Raw genomic sequence first — 24943 nt, 5'->3', positions numbered from 1 at the left:
GGCAATAATGTAAGTTAGCACAACAAAGGAAGCCAGTTGTCTGCTCAAAAACAAGTTGGTGAGTTGTTGTTACTTATATCTTTAAGTTGGGGTTCACAACAAGGGACAATAGTTCTGATAACTCTTATTTCTTTGTTGGGAAATGCGGGAAAGCGGTGAAATTCGGTCATTAGCGAAAGCTAGCGGCTAACTGATGCTAGCTGCTAACTCATGCTAGCTGCTAACTGATGCTAGCGGCTAACTGATGCTAGTGGCTAACTGATACTAGCGGCTAACTGATGCTAGCGGCGCTGCTTGTTACAGCTACAAGAGTAGCCATTAGCGTATCAATGCTAACTCAAAATTGTGGTTGCAACATTAGCTGACATTTCATAGCGGCGTTACAATCGTGCCAATTCAGCACATTGCAGAAGTTAGCAGAAGTAAGGATTAAAAGTTATTACAATGTAAAATTATAAGTTAGTACAACTTACAGTTGAGTTGACAAAAATCTGAATTCAGAGTTGAGCAAACTCAAAATCAAAACTTAAAATATTTAGTTTAATTGTCCAACTTAAAATTTTATCGAAGTTTGTTGCCTTGAAATTTTGAGTTCACCCAACTTTTCTTTTTTTGCAGTGTAGTTCAGTGTTGAGAAGCATATTATCACCCTCAGGAGTTGGTGGAGACCAAAAAAGAGCTAAATTGAAAGTGATAATTAGACTTAAATTCATCAGATGGCCACACACACACACACACACACACTTTGTCAGTTGTGATGGTTTAGGACACAGTCATCGTATTTCTCTGCACTTTTTGAAGATTTACATGAGAAAAGCTTAATGGAAACACCAAAACTCTTTCAAAAATAGTGTAACAAAAGAAACAAGAGATGGAAACGATTTTTTCCGAATAAGTTCTGATGTAGCGAATATTTAACTCACATGACTGATCAGCTGTTTCTGCTCTGACATGAAACATCAATGAGTTGCCCAAATTAATCCTTAAGACTTCTCTCCGTTTTCGTTCTAAGTAGCCAAAGTTGTCTGATCAGCAACCTCTTTTTTGTTGTTGTTTTTTCTCTGTCACGCAATCTCAACTTCTTCTACAGTTTACTGACTGATTAGCCTACAGCAATACATTACACTGCCATCTTCTGACCAAAGTATGTTTATGCAGCTTTGTTTATTTGATCATAACCAGTTGATGGAAACGTCCTTAAATCGCATTTTCTTAAATGCGACTTTTACAAATGTGCAAAAAATAACAAAAATTTGCCTTTTGTTTACTTCCATTCAATGCCAAAACATTAGTCTCCGGTGGCAAAGCAAATTTAACTGGAATGAATGCGCCGACATGTTTAACATCTTGTCTTTGTTCACTACATCCATGGTCACAACTGACTCATCATGCTAATAGTATTTAGAGCGTCTTTAGCTTCTGTACTATGCTGCATTTCACAGTGAAACTAAATATATCCTCCTGATACAGGGAACGACAAAGTTTTTTACTTACAATTTTGAGCAGTAAATTAAATCTTTCCCATTTGATTGGATCTATAAAGAAGTGGGCCGGTTTAGAGTTTAGCAGAGCCACTGGTAACCAAAGCTTCGTCACATTTTGTTTTACAGGAGGAAAGTATAGTAAATAAAGTATAAAAAGTTTACGAGATTAAAGTGGCAAATCCACAAGAAAAACATTTGCAGATTTATGAGATTTAAAGTGGTAAATCTGTGAGAAAAACGTTGCTTTTTCCCCCACTTTTTTCTCATAAATCTGCGACTTTTTTCGCACAGATTTGCCACTTTAAATCTCTTAAATCTGCACAGGAGGAAAGTATATAAGAATACATGCATGTCTTGTTGAATAGGTGCACAGTGTTAACAGGAATGTGATCTAGGAGGGTTAAGACGGCATTTCACATTTCATCTTAAGTTAAGTCAAAGCAGAATTGGGTATCAGGATGAAACACCACTAATACAAACGTGCAGATAAACAAATTCACCGAATCAATAATCCTTCAGTGTGTTGAAATGATTAGAAGCAGTTTGAAGTCTGCGTGCCCACTTTTTAGCGTGGGAGACGATAAAGCTTCTGAGGTGATCAGCAACTAGATGTGACAGTGTTGTCAAACACTGCCGATCAAGTAAATAATCCTCAGAGAGAATGGAAGCGGTTCTCTGGCATCTCCAACATAAGATGATCAGAGTGTGTTGCTGCTTCTGTAAAATCAAAAATCATCAGAGCTTCTTTTGAAATTGGTATCGTTTGGTACGTCTGCATAAAAATCCTCTTTGAATGTGTCATAAAACACTCCTTGAGGCTGGGATGGCTCTCCATCTCATAATCTGTCAATGTGAAACTTTGCATGACAATTCAGTCCGAACAAAAAGCTGCTATTATTCCACACATGAGCATACTCAAATACATTCACAGATTGATAAATGAAGCTCAGGGTTCTTACGTCTAATAGGGTTTGTTTGGTTTCAGAGGGACACTTTGAAAAAAAAAAAGGCCGAAAATGGCCTGAAAAAAAGGGTAAAAACTTCTGTTGTGACCTTGTAAAGTTGTGTGTTTCTATGTTTTGTGTGCTTGCATGTGTGTGTTGTAATGAGCTGTGAAGCAACCAATCAACTGGGCTCTCTTTATCCTTGTAGACAGCGCAGATTTGTGTCCTTGACCAAAACAAAACTTCAGCTGGAGCACTAGCACACACAGTAACACACACACACACACACACACACTCCCGACTACACACCAGTGCAGTCATTATTCCTCACGACTCTGACAGGCAGTAGGCAGTAACGTGGCGTGACAGCGTAGTGTGAATATTATGTAAGGGACGGGACAGCGAGGATACAGTGGAGCTGCAGGATGGAAAGCTTCAGCGTTCCCCTGTGTGATGTATATAATCCGGAGCCGACACATTCGACAGCCACCTCCACTGAAACCCAGCAGGTGGGCGGCTGCTGTGAAATTCCCCACTGTGGGGGATTTTATGACTTTTTTGGGGGAGTCAAGTAAATACAACTGGGAGACAGAAGTAGACCATTTCATCTGTCAGAGACTGGGTCAGGATTAGGTGTTTGTGCCTTGGCTTTTTGTACGTAGACACACTAAACGGCCAGCTTTTTAGCTGCTTTTGTCTCCAGAACATCCATAATTCTTCATGGCATAAATTCAATAGGATGCTGGAAACATTCCTCTTTGATTGTGCTCCATATTGACATAATGCTTCCGATTTGATGGCTGCACATCAAACCAGTCACTAGAATAAATGTTGTCATTGTGTGGCAAAAAACATGTTGAGGCTCTTGAACAGTATTGCATATGAATGTTTATGAACCGCAAAAACTGTCACCCATTGGTTTGTGGACTACAGTTTTCAAGCCTCAAGTTTGGCATTTTGACCATCGTCATATTGGTTTTGCAAGTGGTGCATGCTGAGAAAGTATCGGGAGCCTGAAACACAGAAAGGTAATGTGTTGCTGCTGACAGGGACTTCAACGTGCATTCAGGCGCACCTCGTAAACTCTGAGATACGACAGATTTGTTGACTTTTTATAATTTCTGTGTATGTTGTCTGTATTTTATGTTCGTTTAATGTATTTTTTTCTGTTATTTTTATTATTATTATTATTATTACTACTACTACTGTGAAGGCTTTTGTGATGTCTGCTTTCAAATGGTGCAATATACTCTATATAAATATATTTGTATGTAGACACACTAAACGGCCAGCTTTTTAGCTGCTTTTGTCTCCAGAACATCCATAATTCTTCATGGCATAGATTCATTAGGATGCTGGAAACATTCCTCTTTGATTATGCTCCATATTGACATAATGCTTCCGATTTGATGGCTGCACATCAAACCAGTCACTAGAATAAATGTCATTGTGTGGCAAAAAAAAATGTTGAGACTCTACATTTTTGAACAGTATTGCATATGAATGTTTATGAACCGCAAAAACTGGTCTAAACACGCTGCAGACACGTTAAACCAAAGGATGTATAAAAATACTGGATGAAGTCACTGTAAAGGTCACCCATTGGTTTGTGGACTACAGTTTTCAAGCCTCAAGTTTGGCATTTTGACCATCATTATATTGGTTTTGTAAGTGGTGCATGCTGAGAAAGTATCGGGAGCCTGAAACACAGAAAGGTAGTGTGTTGCTGCTGACAGGGACTTCATGGTGCATTCAGGCGCACCTCGTAAACTCTGAGAAACATAACCTGTTGATGTAAAGTGCACTTCTGCTATTGAGTGTCTCTTCGTTATAACAGTTTGTCCCAGTTGACTGGTGAAATAAGTTATTGTTATAATCATCATATGAGCACTGGCCCAACAAATTAATTGGCAAGTTCTGATGAAGTGAATGAAGTTAATATGTTGTTTTTTTATCTTTGAAATATACATTTGACCTCTTATGACTTGTTCCCCTCAAATAATTGAAATCCAGAACTGTTTTTTAACTGGATTTGATTAAGCAGAATTGAAAACTTAATTATAAAACCTAATAATATCCAACCCTAGTGGTTGTATGGGATGGAGGACTTGGTTAATATTGCAAACAGTGGTGAAATGTAACTAAGTACATTTACTCAAGTACTGTACTTGAGTACAGTATTAAGTTTGTGTACTTTATGAGATTATTTTCTTTTTATGTAACTTTATACGTCTACTCCACCACAATTTGAGGCAAATTCTTTACTTTTACTCCACCACATTTATCTGCCAGCTTTAGTTTCTTTTCAGTTCAAGCTTTGACTAGACTTTTATTTTAATAAAATCTCTTAACAGTATATGAAGTTGTTAAAATGAGCCCTATCTTTAAAAGAATTACGATGCTGCATACATAAATGCATCAATAGTAATAATCCAATAATATATTAGGAATATATTAAAAATCTCAGTGGGACCAATCTGCATAATGAGTACTTTTACTTTCGATACTTTACATTTTGATGCTGATACTTTAGTACTTTTACTTCAGTACGTTTTGAATTAAGGACTTTAACTCGTAGTGGAGTAATTTCACAGTGTGGTATTAGCACTTTGACTTAAGTAAGGGATCTGAATACTTTTTTTTAATTGTGAAGAAGTCACAGGAAACACACTGTATTTATCAGGACAGAAATCTAACGATATGGCTATTTTATTCTGATTGAGCCGTTACTCTGGTCATTAGTGGGATAAAAGGCTCCATTTAAACGCAGCAATAGCTGGACCCCCCGGAGTGGATCCATTTAACAGAACGCTCTACTTAACTAACAGAGAAACCTCCTGCATGTGAGAAGCTGTGGACTGTCCAGCACTTCTTAGAAAAAAGATCTGCCTGCTAATATGATCTACCATGAAAAGTTTCATTAGCAGCCTGAGGCAGAACAGGACTGTGTGTATTAAAGACTATTATTAAAGCAGTTTGGACACTAGTCTGGACACACACACACATTCTTGTACTTCTATCTTTATGAGGACCCTCATTGCAATAGTGAATTCCCTTGCAAGGTTATAATAGTTTTGGATTTTCATTAGTTTTAATTTTGTTGTGAATTTTAGTTTTCAAATTCAGTTAGTTTTAATGAGTTTATCATTTGAAATGCTTTAGTTTTAGTTTAGTATTTATTAGTTGTCGTTTTTTGTAATGGGGTATTTGTTGGGTGGGAGATTAAAAGAGGTCACAGTAAATTTTGCCTTTATTTCCTTTGTCTGATCCATCTTCATTATGTATGAAAAATGTTGACAAAGAAGAAAACGAAAGACATTTTCACTCTAATTTTAGTCAGTTTTAGTTCGTTTTGTAACCACACAATACAGTTTCAGTTAATTATCAATTTTTGTAACCTTAACCCTTAAAACAAAGTCTTAAATCTCAAAAAGAAAAAGGTTGCTAGTTTTAATTTAGTATTTATTAGTTTTAGTGTTAGTTTTAGTTTTTTGTAATGGGGTATTTGTTGGGTGGGAGATTAAAAGAGGTCACAGTAAATTTTGCCTTTATTTCCTTTGCCTTATCCATCTTCATTATGTATGAAAAAAGTTGACAAAGAAGAAAACGAAAGACATTTTCACTATAATTTATTTAGTTTTGTAACCACACAATACAGTTTCAGTTAATTATCATTATCATGTAACCTTTAACCCTTAAAACAAAGTCTGAAATCTCAAAAAGAAGTGAGGACCGGCCGAAATGTCCTCACTTTGCAAAAATGCCCTCACTCTGTTGGTTAAAAACGTGTTCCGGTCCTCACTATGTAGGAAGTACAAGAACACACACACACACACACACACACACATTCTTGTACTTCTATCTTTGTGAGGGCCCTCATTGGAAAAGTGAATTCCCTTGCAGATTTATTTTTTTGAAATGCTTTAGTTTTAGTTTAGTTTTTATTAGTTTTAGTGTCATTTTTAGTTTTTCGTAATGGGGTATTTGTTGGGTTGGAGGTTAAAAGAGGTCACAGTACATTTTGCCTTTATTTCCTTTGCCTGATCCATCTTCATTATGTATGAAAAAAGTTGACAAAGACGAAAACATTTTCACACACATTTTCACGTGTGCAACCACACAATACAGTTTCAGTTAATTATCATTATCATGTAACCTTTAACCCTTAAAACAAAGTCTGAAATCTCAAAAAGAAGTGAGGACCGGCCGAAATGTCCTCACTTTGCAAAAATGCCCTCACTCTGTTGGTTAAAAACGTGTTCCGGTCCTCACTATGTAGGAAATACAAGAACACACACACACACACACACACACATTCTTGTACTTCTATCTTTGTGAGGGCCCTAATTGGAAAAGTGAATTCCCTTGCAGATTTATTTTTTTCAAATGCTTTAGTTTTAGTTTAGTTTTTATTAGTTTTAGTGTCATTTTTAGTTTTTCGTAATGGGGTATTTGTTGGGTTGGAGGTTAAAAGAGGTCACAGTAAATTTTGCCTTTATTTCCTTTGCCTGATCCATCTTCATTATGTATGAAAAAAGTTGACAAAGACGAAAACGTTCTCACACACATTTTCACGTGTGCAACCACACAATACAGTTTCAGTTAATTATCATTATCATGTAACCTTTAACCCTTAAAACAAAGTCTGAAATCTCAAAAAGAAGTGAGGACCGGCCGAAATGTCCTCACTTTGCAAAAATGCCCTCACTCTGTTGGTTAAAAACGTGTTCCGGTCCTCACTATGTAGGAAGTACAAGAACACACACACACACACACACACACACACACACACACACACACACACACTATAGGCCTCTTTGATTGGATTAATCAGGAATTTCTGCAGCTCTCCTATTCTATTCCCACCAGTGGAGTTAATTGCATTAGAGCAATGGAGTGGAGGAGAATTGGGAGCTAAGTCTGATGTCCTGCCTCAGTTCTCTCTGCCTGCTGAAATGAGATTGGGAGAGGCTGGAGAGTGGGAGTGGGTGGTGGTGGGTGGTGGTGGTGGGAGTGGGTGGTGGTGCTGTGTGGAGGGCTGGGAGATGCACAGCAGAGAGAGAGTAATAGAAAAGTTAAGGTGTGTGGGTGAGAATAGATTTTTATCTCAGCAGGAACACATCTGGGTGCTGCACGACTGAAAAACTTTCAAATGGCCTTTTGTCTTTTTTTCATACACAAACTGGAAGAATGCACGCTTTCTTTCTTTCTTTCTCTTTTAATAATAGGGTTGTTTAATGACGCCGAAGCCCATTGAAACGACAAAAATAAAGCTTGTAAAAGAAAGTATGTCTGAAAAATCAATGTAATATCAGGAAAGTATGGAGCCCTGGTGAACAAATCTGTCTTAGAAAGAAGGAAAAAAGGCAGGAAAATGTATCGCTTAACTAGCAATAACTTTATATATAATTTCTTTCATGTTTATGCGTTCAAATGTGTGAAGATGATAATTCACACACTGTGAAAGCCTTTAAAAAGCAGCTCAATACAACAGATTTGTTGAATTTTTATCATTTCTGTGTATGTTGTTCTGTTATTTTTATTATTATTATTATTATTATTATTATTATTATTATTATTATTATTATTACTGTGAAAGCTTTTGTGATGTCCGCTTTCAAATAGTGCTATATTCTCTATATAAATATACTTACTTTAACTCTGATGGATTAATGGAAATATTAATCTTGCTGCTGCCTCTGGAATACAACAAAAATATTTCTTGTGACAACACAAAGGTTTTGTCAGTGCAATTGAAAAAGTAATATATGTCTATTTTCTCGTACTGGTAAGTACTAAACAGACAGTCATGATATTAATCTGATTATTTTGTTTGGAATGTGTTTATTTTTAAAGCTTCTGATGTTGAATATGAATCAATTTAGAATGTTTATTAAACATAATTTTATTTTGGAGGGATGTATCTCAAACAGAAATGATAATACTAAAAAAACATTTGGAAAAATGTTAAAGTTTTTTTAACTCAAAAGAAGAAAATGCAGGCACTCTGGTGGATTGACAACAGTTAAAAAGTCTTTATTTTACATCTGTTACAAGTTTATTGAAGTTGAAGTTTGGTTAGAAATCTGCATTTTAATAGAACGTACATTGAGTGTAGAATTTAAAAGTATTTCCTTTTATAGTTAACCTGAGAGATCATTTGTTTCCCCCGAAAATAATGAAAAAATATCATATAAAGTAAGATACTACTTTTTCCACATATTTATGTAATTATTTAATTGATCTGCCACTCACTGACATTTACATTACAAAGATTTGTGCCTGGATACAAACACAGGCTACATTTTCTACAAACAAAAAACAAAAAAACAAGGTTTGACGACTTTCGGTTGATTTCTCCTCTACTCTGCTTCCTGTACCTTTATTAGTTTGAATATTTTTTTAAGAATTGTTGTTTTCAAATTTAGTTAGTTTTAATTCGTTTTTAGAGTGAGTTTGATAGTTTTTTGTTTTTTTTAATGCTTAGTTTTAGTTACATTTTTTATTAGTTTTAGTTTTTTTTTTTTATAATGGGGTTATTTATTGGGTGTGTACAACGGCGTATTAGGGCCAAGTGTGGAAAAAAAAAAAAAAGAAATCCTGACCCGGGGGAGGGGGCTAAACACTATTTTTGTGCTACTTTTTTCTTGTAGATTTGAGACTTTTTTTTCTCATAAATCTGCAATTTTTTTCTTGCAGATTTGCCACTTTAATCTCAGAAATCTGCGACTTTTTTCCACTTTAATCTCGTAAATTTGCTCCCTTTTTTCGCGAAATATTACCGCCCTCCCCCGGGTCCAGATTTTTTTTTTTTCATACTTGGCCCTAATACGCCGTCGTCGGTGCGAGACTCAAAGAGGTCACAATAAATTTTGCCTTTATTTCCTTTGCCTTATGCATTCTTATCCGCTATTTGGTCAGAGCTAAACAAATAGATTTCATATAAACCAAAAAGGCTTATGTATGAAAAAAAGTCGACAAAGAAAAAAACAAAAGCCATATAATTGTTAGTTTCAGTACGTTTTGAAACCACACAATACAATTTCAGTTAGTTATTGTTTTTTTTAATAAACTTTTACTTCAGTTAACGAAAATGCTTAACTGACTGCTTAAATGTTTTGGTTATTTGGTTAGTTTTTGTTTGCTATAATAACCTAATAAGCTCCAAATCTTCCTTCTCTTCCTGAGCGTTTCTATTAGACCATCCCTCATTATTGTAACAATTCAACACAGGAGGGCACAGCAGAGAAGGATAAAGTTGTTTGTATCCAGTTTTAAATATAAAAAACATCCATCCTTACTATTGTAGGAAGGTAATAAAATAAAAGTACACATTTCGGATCAATAAAAATGTAAGGGTCCCACAGAGCCTCTGATCTGTATTCTCATTCCTCAGTAACACATGGAGACCAAATAAGACAAAACTGGCATCAAATACAGATAAATACCTGACAGCTGTGTGGGTGTGGTTACAGAAAATAGACTTTTAAATAGACCCAACACCTTGCATACTAATTTACATTTCAAGGAGGCTGGCACGACATTAATAAGCTATCAGTATTACTCTGACCCTCCAAATATAATCCCTCCACAATGACACACAGAAGCTTTTGCCCTTTCAGGTAGATGCTATCATTTGTCTGTGCACTGCAAAGAAAGAAAAGTTGGGTGAACTCAAAATTTCAAGGCAACAAACTTCGATAAAATTTTAAGTTGGACAATTTAACTAAATATTTTAAGTTTTGTTTTTGAGTTTGCTCAACTCTGAATTTCTCTGGCATGATTGTAACGCCGCTATGAAATGTCAGCTAATGTTGTGACCACAATTTTGAGTTAGCATTGATACGCTAATGGCTACTCTTGTAGCTGTAACAAGCAGCGCCGCTAGCATCAGTTAGCCGCTAGCGTCAGTTAGCCGCTAGCTTTCGCTAATGACCGAATTTCACAACAAAGAAATAAGAGTTATCAGAACTATTGTCCCTTGTTGTGAACCCCAACTTAAAGATATAAGTAACAACAACTCACCAACTTGTTTTTGAGCAGACAACTGGCTTCCTTTGTTGTGCTAACTTACATTATTGCCCTAAATGTCAATAATTTATATTTCCAAGTTTTACCAAATTAAATCACTGTTTTAGGCCAAAAAATACAAGTTGGCTTTTTTGCAGTGTACATTCATCAGCTATTTGCTCACTTTCGTTTGGTGCAGAGCAGGTAGTGTACAAAAAGTTAATAATGTTCTGTGGTTTTGTGACTTTAAATTGTGATGATTTAAAGACTACTTTAGAGAAGATAGCTTTAAAGAGCAAACTCTGAAAGCGTCTGGCATTCACACCTTTTGCAAGCTGTCAGCTGCCACAGATTATGCCATCTGCAGACTTTGACTCATGATTTTCCTCACCTTCTGCACATTTCAGCTGGCTTACTGAGCGACAGACGAATTTGACTTTAATACCTCACTGTACATCAGTAAAGTGTCTGTACACGAGTCCCTGCAAAGTCAATCACAAGCACTCAAAGTTGAGATGTTTTTTCCTGTAAATACAATGTCACAGTCAAAAAAAGATCTGATTATATAATATGACGCATTGTTCCAGACTAACTCTGCCTCTTTATGGCTTGTTAAAACGTTATCCAGCTGGTGTTCTTCGTCATGTTTCAGGTGTCTAAGATTTGTTTGCTTTTCAACCAAGGAGACATTTCCTTTCTAAACTTTAGGCCCAAATAGGTAAAACTGTCCAGCAACAAATAGAGAAAAGTCTAAAAAATGAATCTAAATTCATGTTGCAGAACTTTTTCCCCCATCCCTCTTTGAAATAATCACCTCGCAACCACTCAGATTTATCTTGAGATAAACTTCATACATTGATGCATCAGTATTAATAATGTACTGCACTGTGACCAAAGGCACAAAATGACCAAAAAAAGACACAAAATGACTTAAAAAAGGCACAAAATGACTTAAAAAGGCACAAAATGACCAAAAAAGGAAACAAAATGACCAAAAAAAGACACAAAATGACTTAAAAAAGGCACAAAATGACCAAAATAAAACACAAAATGACTTAAAAAAGGCACAAAATGACCAAAATAAAACACAAAATGACTTAAAAAAGGCACAAAAGACCAAAATAAGGCACAAAATTACCAAAAAAGGAAACAAAATGACCAAAAAAAGACACAAAATGACTTAAAAAAGGCACAAAATGACCAAAATAAGGCACAAAATGACTTAAAAAAGGCACAAAAAAGTATAATACTGTATCTGTCAGTCAGGCTGAGTTGCAGGATTTTTTATTTGTAGTCAGATCTTTTTACTTCGGGGTGTGCATACTTCTTGCACAAGTCTTATCTAACGTTAAAACACAGCCTACAACAAATAGTTCTTTACAGCAGACAACAAACAGAGAAATAATTGATCTGCTCTGAAATACAAATCTCAGAATATAAAAATAACATGTTGAGATTCAGACTGAACCAGATGAAGAAGGAGGATCCATATTTCTGGCTGATACCACAGCAGAGCTTCACACACTCTGCAGGGCAACGTGCACAAAGAAGATTATTTTAAAGATGCAGGACTGTGCATAATGTATAACTGAGCTCACTGCACTGAAAAGCCGAGGAGGAGAAGGAGAGGGCTGGCTCTCACTCTCACATTATTTGCACCATAATAAATCTCTAAATTATGCAAATACATGCATTCTTGCATGTGCACGTGCAGACACACTGACAAAGGCAATCATCTATGCATGTGCCAAGTCAGCAAAGTCACTGAGACATGACAAAGAGAGAGAAAGAAAAAAGAGATGTGTTATTTAGTTTTCCGAGGAATTTCTTTATGGGAGGGTTGTTTTTATGGAGTTTGGGTTTCGCTTCTTTTGGGTTTATGTGCTTTTGATGGCACAAGGCCTCATTCTGGCTTATTTACATTTCACTGGTTACTAAAGAAGAAGAGAGGGGAAAAAAATGAAAGGTGAAGGGGAAAGAAGAGGAGATGGGGAAGGTGAAAAGAAACAAGTCACGAAGAGAAAAGCATGGAGGGGAAGGAGAGGAGAGGTGGGGGGAAAACAGAAAAGAGGATAAAGAAGCTGAGGGATGAGCTGGGAATGAAGGTAGGGATATGAAAAGAGATAGAGGAGAAAAGACCAATAAACCAATACATCCTAGCTTAAAATATATACTGGAGGCAGAAACAAACAGCTCATATATATATATATATATATATATATATATATATATATATATATACACACTACTGGTCAAAAGTTTTAGAACACACCAACTTTTCCAGAATTTAATTGAAAATTATGCAGTTTAATGTCTCAGTGTACTCTGAAATGAATGCACATTTGCAACATTTAAAATTCTTTATTAAGCATGATAGTGTTTTGAAAGTAAAAAAAAGATTCAAAATCATATTTTATGTTGGACTAAAGGACTAAAAAAAGACACACAATGACCAAAAAAGACACCAAAAGACACAAAATGAAAAGAAAAATACACAAAATGACCAAAAAAAGACACAAAATGACCAAAAAAAGACACAAAATGACCAAAAAAAAGACACCAAAAGACACAAGATGACTAAAAAAAGACACCAAAAGACTCAAAATGACTAAAAAAAGACACAAAATGACCAAAAAAAGACACAAAATGACCAAAAAAAGACACAAAATGACTTACAAAGACATGAAAAGAATTCAAAAATGGACAAAATAGCCCAAGACTCCATAGAGTTAAGTTGTTAACCCATTTCTTGTTCCCTGAAAAAGGCCTACTTGTATAATTCTGAAATGTACATTATCTTTCAGTTTTGGTTAAGCTTACCTTTTTTTATTTACCTCTGGCAGTTCACCACTTACCTTTGGACCCTTTCAAGCTGTTCATTTGACTTGAACTGCTTGAATTTCAATAAAAAACTGGAAAAATTGGGGTGTTCTAAAACTTTTGACCGGTAGTGTATCATTTTTATTTGGTTTTTAAAGTGAAGCCAATGAAAGTCTGCATTCTCAGTCCCTCAGTCTGCATTATTTATAATTGCCAGCAGGGGGCGACTCCACTGGTTTCACGCACAAGTCTGATTTTATAGAAATCTATGGGAAAATTACCCTACTTTTTACATGATTAAATACCAGAGTTACGTTGGGAAACATTACTTTTATTGTACCTCATTACAGTATAGCCTTACTTACTTGGTCAAGTAATAGGAACATCCTACTTATGCATGTTGGTTATATCGACTGTTTAAAGTTAAAAAAAAAAAAAAGAAAATAGGCTAATAATCATCTCCAAAGCAAACTATCTAACCATTTGTATCTTATATCTCATAAATAAATGCAAAAACTACTTAGGAGGATATTTTTTTAATAAAAACTATCTACCAAGTAAAACTTCTGGACTTTATGGCTCCAATTCAGGTAACCAGAAGAAAAAAATAGTCCTGTTTACCAAAATGTTGAAAATAAGATTTCTCTTCTTGACTACAGCTACATACAAGTAAAGCATTTATTTTCCTCACATTTTAATAACAGTTCAGAATTCACCCTGCCTTGAATGTGACATATCTTCATTATTTCAAATGCAGTTGCTAAGGCTTTCTTAAACGCTACTGCAAAGAAACGCTCAATCTTTGACCTCTTACACCAGCACAATGTGCTACGAGCTATTAACCTTCAGCACGCTGTACAAAGATTAGTATCTGCCCTCAAACAACCAGAAGGTCTGAGAGAGAAGGAGGTGAAAGAGCGGGAATAAAAGGTGCGAAAGAAGGAAATGAAGGGACGAGAGAAGTAAAAAATAAGCCGAGGTGAAGATGTGAGAAGAGGCAACCTGGTCTCACAGGAATCCGTGGAATAGCCACGGATTTGCTTAACTCAAAATCCGTGGAATAGCCACGGAATCACTCAATTTTCCGTGAAACTGACACGGATTTCGCTACAATGCAAGTTAATGACAGTCAGAAAATGACCAGAAAATGACACAAAATGATCCAAAGAAGACACAAAATGACCAAAAAAGACACAAAATTACCAAAAAAGACACAAATTGACCTAATTTGACACGGATTTTGCTACAATGCAAGTTAATGACAGTCATATCCCGTGGCTATTCCAACATACAAAGTGATTATGTACATTCACTGAGTGAATATTTAAAAAATAAAACATATATTTCTCGCTAGAAATGTGATCAAAATCCATTTTTATGCAGGAACTAAGTCAAAATATTGATTTTTTTCACTAAAAATGAGAGAACTGTCCGCCATGTTTTTTGTTCTGACCGCCGGGACCTTGAAAGTCACGTGACTTGGAACAAACCAATAGCCACGGGATATGACTGTCATTAACTTGCATTGTAGCGAAATCCGCAAAATCACATCTTCACCTCTGCTTATTTCTCTCTCGTCCCTTCATTTCCTTCTTTCGCATCTTTTATTCCCGCTCTTTCACCTCCTTCTCTCTCAGACCTTCTGGTTGTTTGAGGGCAGATACTAATCTTTGTACAGCGTGCTGAAGGTTAATAGCTAGTAGCACACTGTGCTGGTGTAAGAGGTCAAAGATTGAGCGTTTCTTTGCAGTAGCGTTTTAACAAAACCTTAGCAACTGCATTTAAAATAATGAAGATATGTCACAGTCAAGGCAGGGTGAATTCTGAACTGTTAAATATCAGTTATTAAAATGTGAGGAAAATAAATGTTTTACTTGTATGTAGCTGTAGTCAAGAAGAGAAATCTTATTTTCAACATTTTGGTAAACATGACCATTTTTTTCTTCTGGTTACCTGAATTGGAGCCATAAAGTCCAGAAGTTTTACTTGGTAGATAGTTTTTATTAAAAAAAATATCCTCCTAAGTAGTTTTCGCATTTATTTATGGGATATAAGATACAAATGATTAGATAGTTTGCCTTTGGATATGATTATTAGCCTATTTTCTTTTTTTTTTTCGGATTCCGTGGCCATCCCACGGATTTAGAGTTAAGCGAATCCGTGGCTATTTCACGGATTCCTGTGAGACCAGGTTCGAAGAGGAAGAAAGAGGAGTTTGAGGACAAGGAGAAGTGTTGGAAGTGGAGAGGAAACGAGCCGTTGTTGAAGAGCAATATCAGGCATGGATGCTTTTTAAGACTGCACGAATCAGAGCATCGCGACAAATAAGAATTCAGTACACACCAACACAATCCTTTATATCATTGCAGGTATGAATATCAATGCCTCCGTCAACTCCTGGGTTTAACTCTGGCTTTACGTGGAACAGATCTGTTATTTGTGTTGCCCACACTCCATTTGTTGTAGCATTAGATATAAATCTCTGTGCAGATTTTCCCTTGTATTGCATCTTAGTGGTAATACAACATTAGCACTGTGTCTCTGAGTTGTGATCTCATGCTTTGTTTGAACTGAAACACACTGTAAATCCTTGTTTTTTTATTCCCCAGCTGGTGTCCGCACAAGTTCACAGCTCCTGAAGTTGAACAATATGTTTTTTTTTTCTCTCTTGGTGTAAAAAAAAAAGTCTCATATCAGAGTTGTTCTCCTTTTTTTTTTTTGATTTCCAGTAACAGCCAGGGGGGATTGTGTTTGTTTGTTCTCTTGTTTGCGTGCAGCACTGTTTGCAGTGTGCTGTGTTTAGGGCAATTACGGTACATTATGCACTCTTAAGGGCAAATACAGTCCAGAGAGTGTATTTGAAAAAAAAGTCAACACTGACTTTTTTTAACTAAGGAAACAAACTCACTGGTCCGACAGCACTAATCAGGGACATCCATACCTAACACAATGCTCTGCACTTTATATATTTATATAAGTACAGTATTGTTTTAATGCATACAATGGCACTAAGTTGATGGTACAGTGAATGAATGACATGAATATACGAAGTGCTGAGAGAATGAGAATGAATCTTTTGTATTTACTATTTATTGAGATGAGATGATAAGAATGTATCTTGTTATTTACTATTTATTGCTTTTTATTATTTTTTATTTATATATTTTTTTTATATTTGCTTTTTTTAATGAGTCCAGTACGTGAGTGCATTGAATTTCGTTGTATTTCTGTGCAATGACAAATAAAAATCTAATCTAATCTTGGTTTCATGTGGGACACGACCATCGGTCTCATCGGTGAGAGTCCTTTATTTGTCAAGTCAAGTCAAAGTTTATTTATAGAGCACATTTAAAAACAACCTCAGTTGACCAAAGTGCTGTACAGTTATTAAAATAGAATAAATCATACACAACTGGATATAAATAAAAACAATAAAAAGAATAAAATACTAAAAACAGTAAAACAATAAAATAAAATAGAATAAAATAGTAATAAAAACTCAATCCAAAACAGAGTTAGAGATAAAAAAAGACAAATAAAAGGGTAAAAAACTAAAAAGAAAGCCGATTCTTGGCTTTCTTTCTTTTTTTGTTTGACTCATCCGTCCCTGTGCGAGCTTTGTTGCTCTTTATACGACGTCACCGACTCCCTCCTTTGCTAGAAGTTGCGGTAACGCTTTATATTAAGGTCCTTGTAATAACCATTAATTAACAAGTAATAAGGCCCTTGTAAGTCCTTACAAGACGCTTATTAACATCATTGTGTGTTTATAAACTTATATAAGTGTTAATAATGGCATTACAAACACCCATGACCCACCCATTATGTCTTTGCCATGCCTTTATTAATCTTATATTGTTTGCTTATTGATATTAAAATATGCTTTATTGCTCATCTATTATAAGTTAACTATAAGTTAACTATGCTTTTTGCAACTACTGGATCTAAAGCGAGAACAATGCCTTATTACTTGTTAATTAATGGTTATTAAGGACCTTATTATAAAGCTTTACCGAGTGTTACATGGGTTATAATAAGCTGCTTGTATGAACGATTTATGAGGCATTTTTTGCATTTAAGGACATCATTTTGGGCTTTATCCAGTATATTTTTAACAGGCTTTTGTTGTTGGACACTGAATTATTTCCAAATGAATTGAAAAAATAACTGGCACATGAATCAATAATCAAAATATGGTTTGTTGCAGCTCTATCATCTGGGGTTTCTTTTTTTTATGACACTAAATGAATAATCAATTGTTTTTAATAAACTGACTGAATAAAGGATAATGAAAAGAATAATTGCTTTCAGCCCTGCTTGGTTTCACCATGAAACCTCAAGGTGAACTCCTGTTCCTTCTCAGTTTGTTGTTATTTTTCTCCTATTTTGCCTCTTTTCTCTCCTGTCTCCCTTTGTGTTTGTTTCCCTTTCTCCCTCTAACAGATGTTGTGTGTGTGTGTGTGTGTGTGTGTGTGTGTTGCAGGATCACTCTGAATGGGATGAAGGTGTCCAGGCCAGACGTTCGCATCGGCCGCTACAGAATGATTAAACACGAGAGAGACAAACACAACGAGCCCAACCCACAGAGGTACTGCATCATTGTCCAAACTCGTTCTGCAGCTTCACATTTGGATCGATCGCGCTGCTTTTGTCTCGTTGCTACACAGTTCAGACGCTTCTTTTCCAACTTTTTCATCTCCATTTGAGAGAATTATGATTATGTTGCGCTGCAAAGGGTACGCCATCAATAAAGTGTCCTTATAATTAGAGTTAGCTAGAGAAATATACTGAACACAGACAATATAAGAGCAGCAGTGAGAGGAAAAAAAGCTATTTATTAAGACTCCAGTTATGCTGGAATAACATGCAAAACATATTTTAACCCTTTTTTTTTTTTTTTTTTCCTTTACAATGACATTTTTCCACTGAGCTGCTGCATGTAGGAAACTGTACACAAAATAACAACATAAAATAAGAGAATAGAATACACTTTAACTGTTTTAAAGTTTATTATTTTAGACCTATTTGCAAACTGCATCACCAGCTGGTGAGATTTAAATGCTCAGGTCATTTAAAAACATGCGTCATGAGTCAAATTCTTAATGCTTCAACTTTATTTATTCAGTGAACTGTTCAGTTATCATTTCTGTACATTTTATTTCAGTTGTTTCATTGTCTGCAACACACTGGCAGGAAAGACAATAGTATATTTTTTGTCTGATAGAGAAAAACAGGATAATTTTCATATATATCTTTATTTTATATTTGCCTAAAAGTAGTCAAATGTTAGTATGGTGAGTCTGGAATCATTATTATTATTAAGACTCCCGTTATGCTGGAATAACATGCGAAACATATTTTAACCACTTTTTTACATTTTTTTTCGGTAACACTTTACAATAACCATCTAAGTGATGTTTATAGATGGTTTATAGACCAATTATTAATAATTTACAAAGTGCTATACATATTTAATCTTTAATTGTTTCAAACGAATTTCTTAAATGTAAATTAATCATTTCAATATCATTAACATACTTAATATGGTGTTAAAAATGTAATAATGAGTGTAACTAAAACTATTAATTATAATTCAGTTGTTTGTTAATGGTAAAGTAACTATAAACTTACATTAATATACAAATATCTAGTAATTTCTAAATTATTTAGTTAGTTAAGTATTAATAAATGACGTATTTACCATTCTAAATGGCCTATATATGGTTTATAAATGATGATTAAACATTAATAAATTATCTGTTTACCATTTATAAATGATGGTTATTGTAAAGTGTTACCTTTTCGGTAACACTTTACAATAACCATCTAAGTGATGTTTATAGATGGTTTATAGACCAATTATTAATCATTTACAAAATGCTATACATATTTAATCTTTAAATGTTTTCAAACAATTTCTTAAAGGCATAAAAATCATTTTGAAATCATTTACATACTTAATATGGTGATAAAAATGTTATAATGAGTGCAAAACTATTAATAAACTAAGAATAATAATGTAATTGTTTGTTTATGGTAAAGAAACTATCAACTTACATTAATATACCTTCTATTTGAGATTTATAAATTATAGTTCAACATTAATACATTTTCTATTTACCATTCTAAATGGCCTATATACGGTTTATAAATGATGATTAAACATTAATAAATCTGTTAACCATTTATAAATTATGGTTATTGTAAAGTGTTACCTTTTTTTCTTTTACAATGACATTTTTCCACTGAGCTGCTGCATGTGGGAAACTGCACACAAAATAATGACATAAAATAAGAGAATAGAATACACTTTAACTGTTTTAAAGTTTATTATTTTTGACCTATTTGCAAACTGCATCACCAGCTGGTGAGATTTAAATGCTCAGGTCATTTAAAAACACGCGTCATGAGTCAAATTCTTAATAATTCAACTTTATTTATTCAGTGAACTGTTCAGTTATCATTTCTGTACATTTTATTTCAGTTGTTTCATTGTCTGCAACACACTGGCAGGAAAGACAATAGTATATTTTTTGTCTGATAGAGAAAAACAGGATCATTTTCATATATATCTTTATTTTATATTTGCCTAAAAGTAGTCAAACGTTAGTATGGTGAGTCGGAAAAACTGGAATCATGAATATCAGCCATGTAAAAGTTTCTTTTAACTATGTAAGTGCTCAATTTGCTAAATCCCCCCAAAATACCTAGTTGCCTTTCCATCCACCTGTCTTTATGCACATTTTCACTTTAAGCATGAATAAAAACATATAAACATTCAGAAAAAAGTATTGAAAAAATCGCTTTTTAAAGGGTTTTTTATGCTTGACTGAGTTAGAAAAGTTTGTCTATCAATAAAAGCAAAATGCATCACAGAGCAATGGAAACAGCTTCAGAGAATAAACTAAACTAACAGAAATGTCATATTTCCATCACATTTTCTGCATTGTTTTTCACACTTTCTTCTGTATAATAATGTAATTGCTTTGAGACAGGAGGACTTGACTCCTGTTATATCGATAAACCAATTGCAAATTGATAGTGGATGGAAACATGCATTCATTTCCATTTCCTTTTGCCAATTTTCCCCCAATTTGGTTAAAATTTGAGATATTTGAATGTAAACCAAACTACTGACAGCCTCACTGTTAGCTTCATCCCTGACTTTATGTCTGACCACAAAAAAAACTACACATACTACAGCTGCTGCTATTATTTATAAAACAGAGACAAAGAGAAATGTGAGCATAAAGCCAGAAAAATGAAATAAAAGTGCTCTTACTGTAAATCAGGTATGTTTTATGTTTTTTACGAGCTGCAGACGTCTCTGCAGAGAGACGAACAGAAACACTTTCTCTATAACTGATGAAACATTTCACTCATAACACGATGTTAAAAGATTAATGCATGAAGCTATTAAAATGCATAAAGACACGAGGGCATGTTAAATATATGAATGCATGCATTTTAAAGACAGCACAGTAGTTTCTTGTCTTTACAGAATGAAAAACTGAAGCTACCGAGTAATGATAATAACTTTATCTATATAGCAAGTTAGACTTTAGTGCTTTACAAAGGTAGAAAAACAAGAATAATTACCAGATAATAATGAATTAAAGTATAAATATTACAATAATAATGACAAAGACGGTATGAGTGCTTTAAACACAGTAATTAAAATGGAACAAAAAGACCCCCAATTTAACATGCATGTTGTCCGTGACCCCCATTCACTGAACACAATCTCACACGCACAGTTCAGATCACCCAAATAAGAAACAAAATGACCAAAAAGAGTAAACAAAATGAGCAAAAAAGACACAAAATGACCAGAAAAGACACAAAATGACCAAAAAAAGACACAAATTGACCAAAAAGGAAACAAAATGACCAAAAAAGAAACAAAATGACCAAAAAAAGACACAAAATGACCACAAAATGATAAAAAAAAGACACAAAATGACCAAAAAAAGGAAACAAAATGACCAAAAAAGAAACAAAATGACCAAAAAAAGACACAAAATGACCACAAAATGATAAAAAAAAAGACACAAAATGACCAAAAAAAGGAAACAAAATGACCAAAAAAGTCAAAATGACCACAAAATGATAAAAAAAAGACACAAAATGACTAAAAAAAGGAAACAAAATGACCAAAAAAGTCACAAATTGACCACAAAATGATAAAAAAAGACACAAAAAAAGAAACAAAATGACCAAAAAAAGACACAAAATGACCAAAAAGACAAAAAACACATTAACACATGAACACTTTAACACAGTGGAGACAGAGCTGACTTCCAAAATGATTTGGCGACCCCCAGAAATCATCTCGCGACCCCAATTGGGATCCCGACCCCCAGGTTGAGAACAGCTGTCTTAGTCTGCTGTAACGTCATTAGATTCTGGATGTGGATTGATGTATAAAAGTATCCGATGACTGAGCAGAATATAAACAATAAGAATCCTCTGAAGACTGTGGCTTGGCCTTTCTGGCCGCTGAAAGATTGGAAGATTTTAAAATGCCAAGGACAAAACATTTTCAATAAACCAAAAATTGCTTTTCAGAGATACAGCCCAGGGGCTTAGATGTTGCTCTTTTGGCTACACCCATTTAAATTGCTTTTCAGACAAATGTGTAAAAATGCTTCCCATATAAATATGTTATTTTATGGTTTGATGAATGAGAGCCAGTATGCAGAGATGAGCCCTTCTAGACACATTAATCACCAGGAGTATAGCACCTCACATTAAGCTGCTTAAACGTGGATTATCACTGTTTATTCTCCTCTAAGAGCCCCGTTTTCATGCCTGGATAGACCAGCCAACGATGCCTTTCAACACAAAAATCGATAGCTGCTGCAGCTGGGGCAGAATGAAGATGTAGTGAAGTCTGTTCCCTCCTCCCATATTGTTTTAGTTTGATTCCATGTGGCGTTATTATATCACAGCGTTTTGACATCAGCGCTCACAGGTTTGGAGGTTTGCTTTAGTTGTGGCTCCTAAATTGGTTTATAAGAAGATTAAAAACAAGAGTCGTATGTGAAAGAGCACCTACAGCCAAACAAATTGTGACATGCTTGATTTGACTTTTGCATACAGCTACTGAGCACATGTTGTTTAAGTCTCTGATACTAATATGATATATGACACTATATACCTTTTATTAAATATCCCATTTGAGTTGAACATTTCACAGATACTGAACCTAAAGGGTTTTATTTTGAAAAACCTCTGTAAACTATACGTGTCATTTAAAATGGACCATTCTGTCTCCCTTACTTTTTAAAAACATAATTCGTTAAAAATATTTTGAAAAATGAAAAATTCAAGCTGCCAGCTGGTTTGTTATACTGAACCATCTGAGAAGCTGTCAGCAAAAACTGTTTTAAAAAAGTGGAAGACATTTTTAAAAACTACAGATGATTGGATGAACCATCTGTCTATCACACCTCTTTCCATGAAATGATTGTGACAATGTGATTTATCCTTGACAGATAAAGTGTCTAAAATATCTTCTGAAAACTTTATTAATCAATCTCTTCCAAACATATCACAATGAAAATGAAACCACAGTTAACAGAGTTAAGACAAAAGAGACAAAATTATTGACCGTGTAGTTTGCACCAACTTAATTCCACCAACTTAATTCATAATATGAATTCATAATATGAATTATAACATAAATATAATGTAAATATACAACCCTGATTCTGAAAAAAAATTGGAACACTGTGAAAAAAAGGTTAAATAAAAAAATAATTGAATGACTTGCATTTTATGATGAACATTCCATTAAATACAGTACAAATATAATATATTTAATGTTCAAACTCTTGTTTTTTTGTAAACATATTCACCAAATTCTGCTGAATTTGAATCATTTTGTTTTATTTATGTTTTACATTTACATTTTACATTTACATTTAGTCATTTAGCAGACGCTTTTATCCAAAGCGACTTACAGGAAGAGTAAAAGCAAACAATCAAGTTATAGTGCAAAAAGAGCTATTAGTGCATCAATAAGTGCTGGTGTCAATTCGTTTTAAGCAGCGTCTCAACTTTTTTAGAATAAAAGTTGGTGAATAAGCATAAATTGAAGCTAAAAATCTGCTCCATGTGCCGACTGATTCTAAAATAACAGAGGATCAGTTGCAGCTCGTTGACTTTTACCTGCCTGGTCAACAATGTTCTCAGTTGGAGTTTTATGCTGAGTATTTTTGCAAAGAATTTACTTTTTTCAGCCTACACTATTCATGCCCTTCTTATGCGCTGCTCTGCATTTATTATACCAGAGCTGCTGTAATTATCCACTCAGCTACTCATACAGATTACATTTCCCTAAAATCTCATCAGTTAAAGATCTTTTTAAAATGTTAGAAATGTTTTAATCTGAGCCTGTATGTCTCCACCACTTTTCAACACAAAGTGATGCCCCTTTATTCTTTTGTTTTTATATCTTACTCTTGTGAGATTTGGTTTTTTAATTCTCAAAAGCAATCAAATCATAGTAAACACTGTCTCATATCTCTTTTCTCATTCAGCTGTCAATTACTGTAGTAGAAGCACATTCATTCAGCACAAAGTTAGTGTAATAAATGTCTCGGTTGACACTTGAACGCATTGTTCCGCCGTGCATTTATGATGATGAAGAGTTTTATTCTGACATTATAATTACTGATGTACGAAGTGAAAGCTTTTTAATGGTAATGGATAGTGAGAGAAGCTGCCAGCGACTTATTTATCTGAAAAGATGATAAAACACGATGTGTTTAGTTGCTAAGAAGCAGAGAAGATGTTGCTCACATCCTTTTCCTTACATTCATAGTTCTTTCTGACTGCACTTTAATGTGATTACATACAGTCAAAGATGAAATCCACCTACTCATACAGGTGTGGGAGGAAGTAAAATTAACCACTGAAAAGAAATAAAATATTTTTTCCACCTGCTACAAGCGTCTGATGATGAAAAGGAGGATTTAATCTGCTACAAATGCTAAATGACTTCTGTAATAATTAACTCAACTATGGTTGGAATAATTTGTTTAGCAGCTTGAAGAGAAAAGGCCCGGCTCAACTTAACCTTTTATTGATCTTTTATCGATTTTATACACCTCCTTATTGGTCAAATCACCCGCAGCGTGCTGCAGGTCAAACCGTTTTCAACAAATTAACAAGTGAGATTTCAGACATTCTTCCATACGTGATTAAACTTTGAGCCTTTAGTTATTTTTATTTATTTTTTTAAATATTTTTTTATTGCATTTTCCAACATAGACAAAAACAACAAACAACACACTGTGGCCACAGAAAACAAATATCCAATTACTTTTTACGTAATACAGACATTACAATGAAAATGCTCTGTCCCATTACAATTGACAGTGATGTAGCAAATACACATCTGGAAAAAAGGAAGTGAAGAGTCGTTAAAAATAAAAAATAAAAATAACATTTTTTCCAAAAATCTCAATTTCCATTTTGAGAGAAAGCTATTTTTTTTTCCTTTAGTTATTTTTAAAATGTATTATATTTTTTGGGGGGGCAAGGTTGTGTTTTGTTTCTCTAACTTTGTAAGTGAAGGTATAATAAGCTCTTATAATATGTATATAATAAACATTGTAGCCAAAATACAGACACTAAAAGACAAAAATACCCCATTGAAACCCATTAAAATCACTATTT

At 34.4% G+C, this 24943-nt stretch overlaps 1 protein-coding gene across 1 annotated transcript in view; it reads left to right on the top strand.

Moving 5' to 3' along the window:
* b4galt2 (UDP-Gal:betaGlcNAc beta 1,4- galactosyltransferase, polypeptide 2) overlaps positions 1-24943 on the top strand; it is a 298457-nt gene that overhangs the window by 260793 nt on the left and 12721 nt on the right. Inside the window, exon 7 of the mRNA XM_059343966.1 lies at positions 17742-17846. Within this exon, the coding sequence (XP_059199949.1) occupies positions 17742-17846 (105 nt within the window). The remainder of the gene's footprint in view (positions 1-17741; positions 17847-24943) is intronic.

Source organism: Centropristis striata, chromosome 11, assembly GCF_030273125.1.
Source record: "Centropristis striata isolate RG_2023a ecotype Rhode Island chromosome 11, C.striata_1.0, whole genome shotgun sequence".
Classification (NCBI taxonomy): Eukaryota; Metazoa; Chordata; class Actinopteri; order Perciformes; family Serranidae; genus Centropristis; species Centropristis striata.
This window is presented reverse-complemented; position numbering and strand designations above follow the sequence as displayed.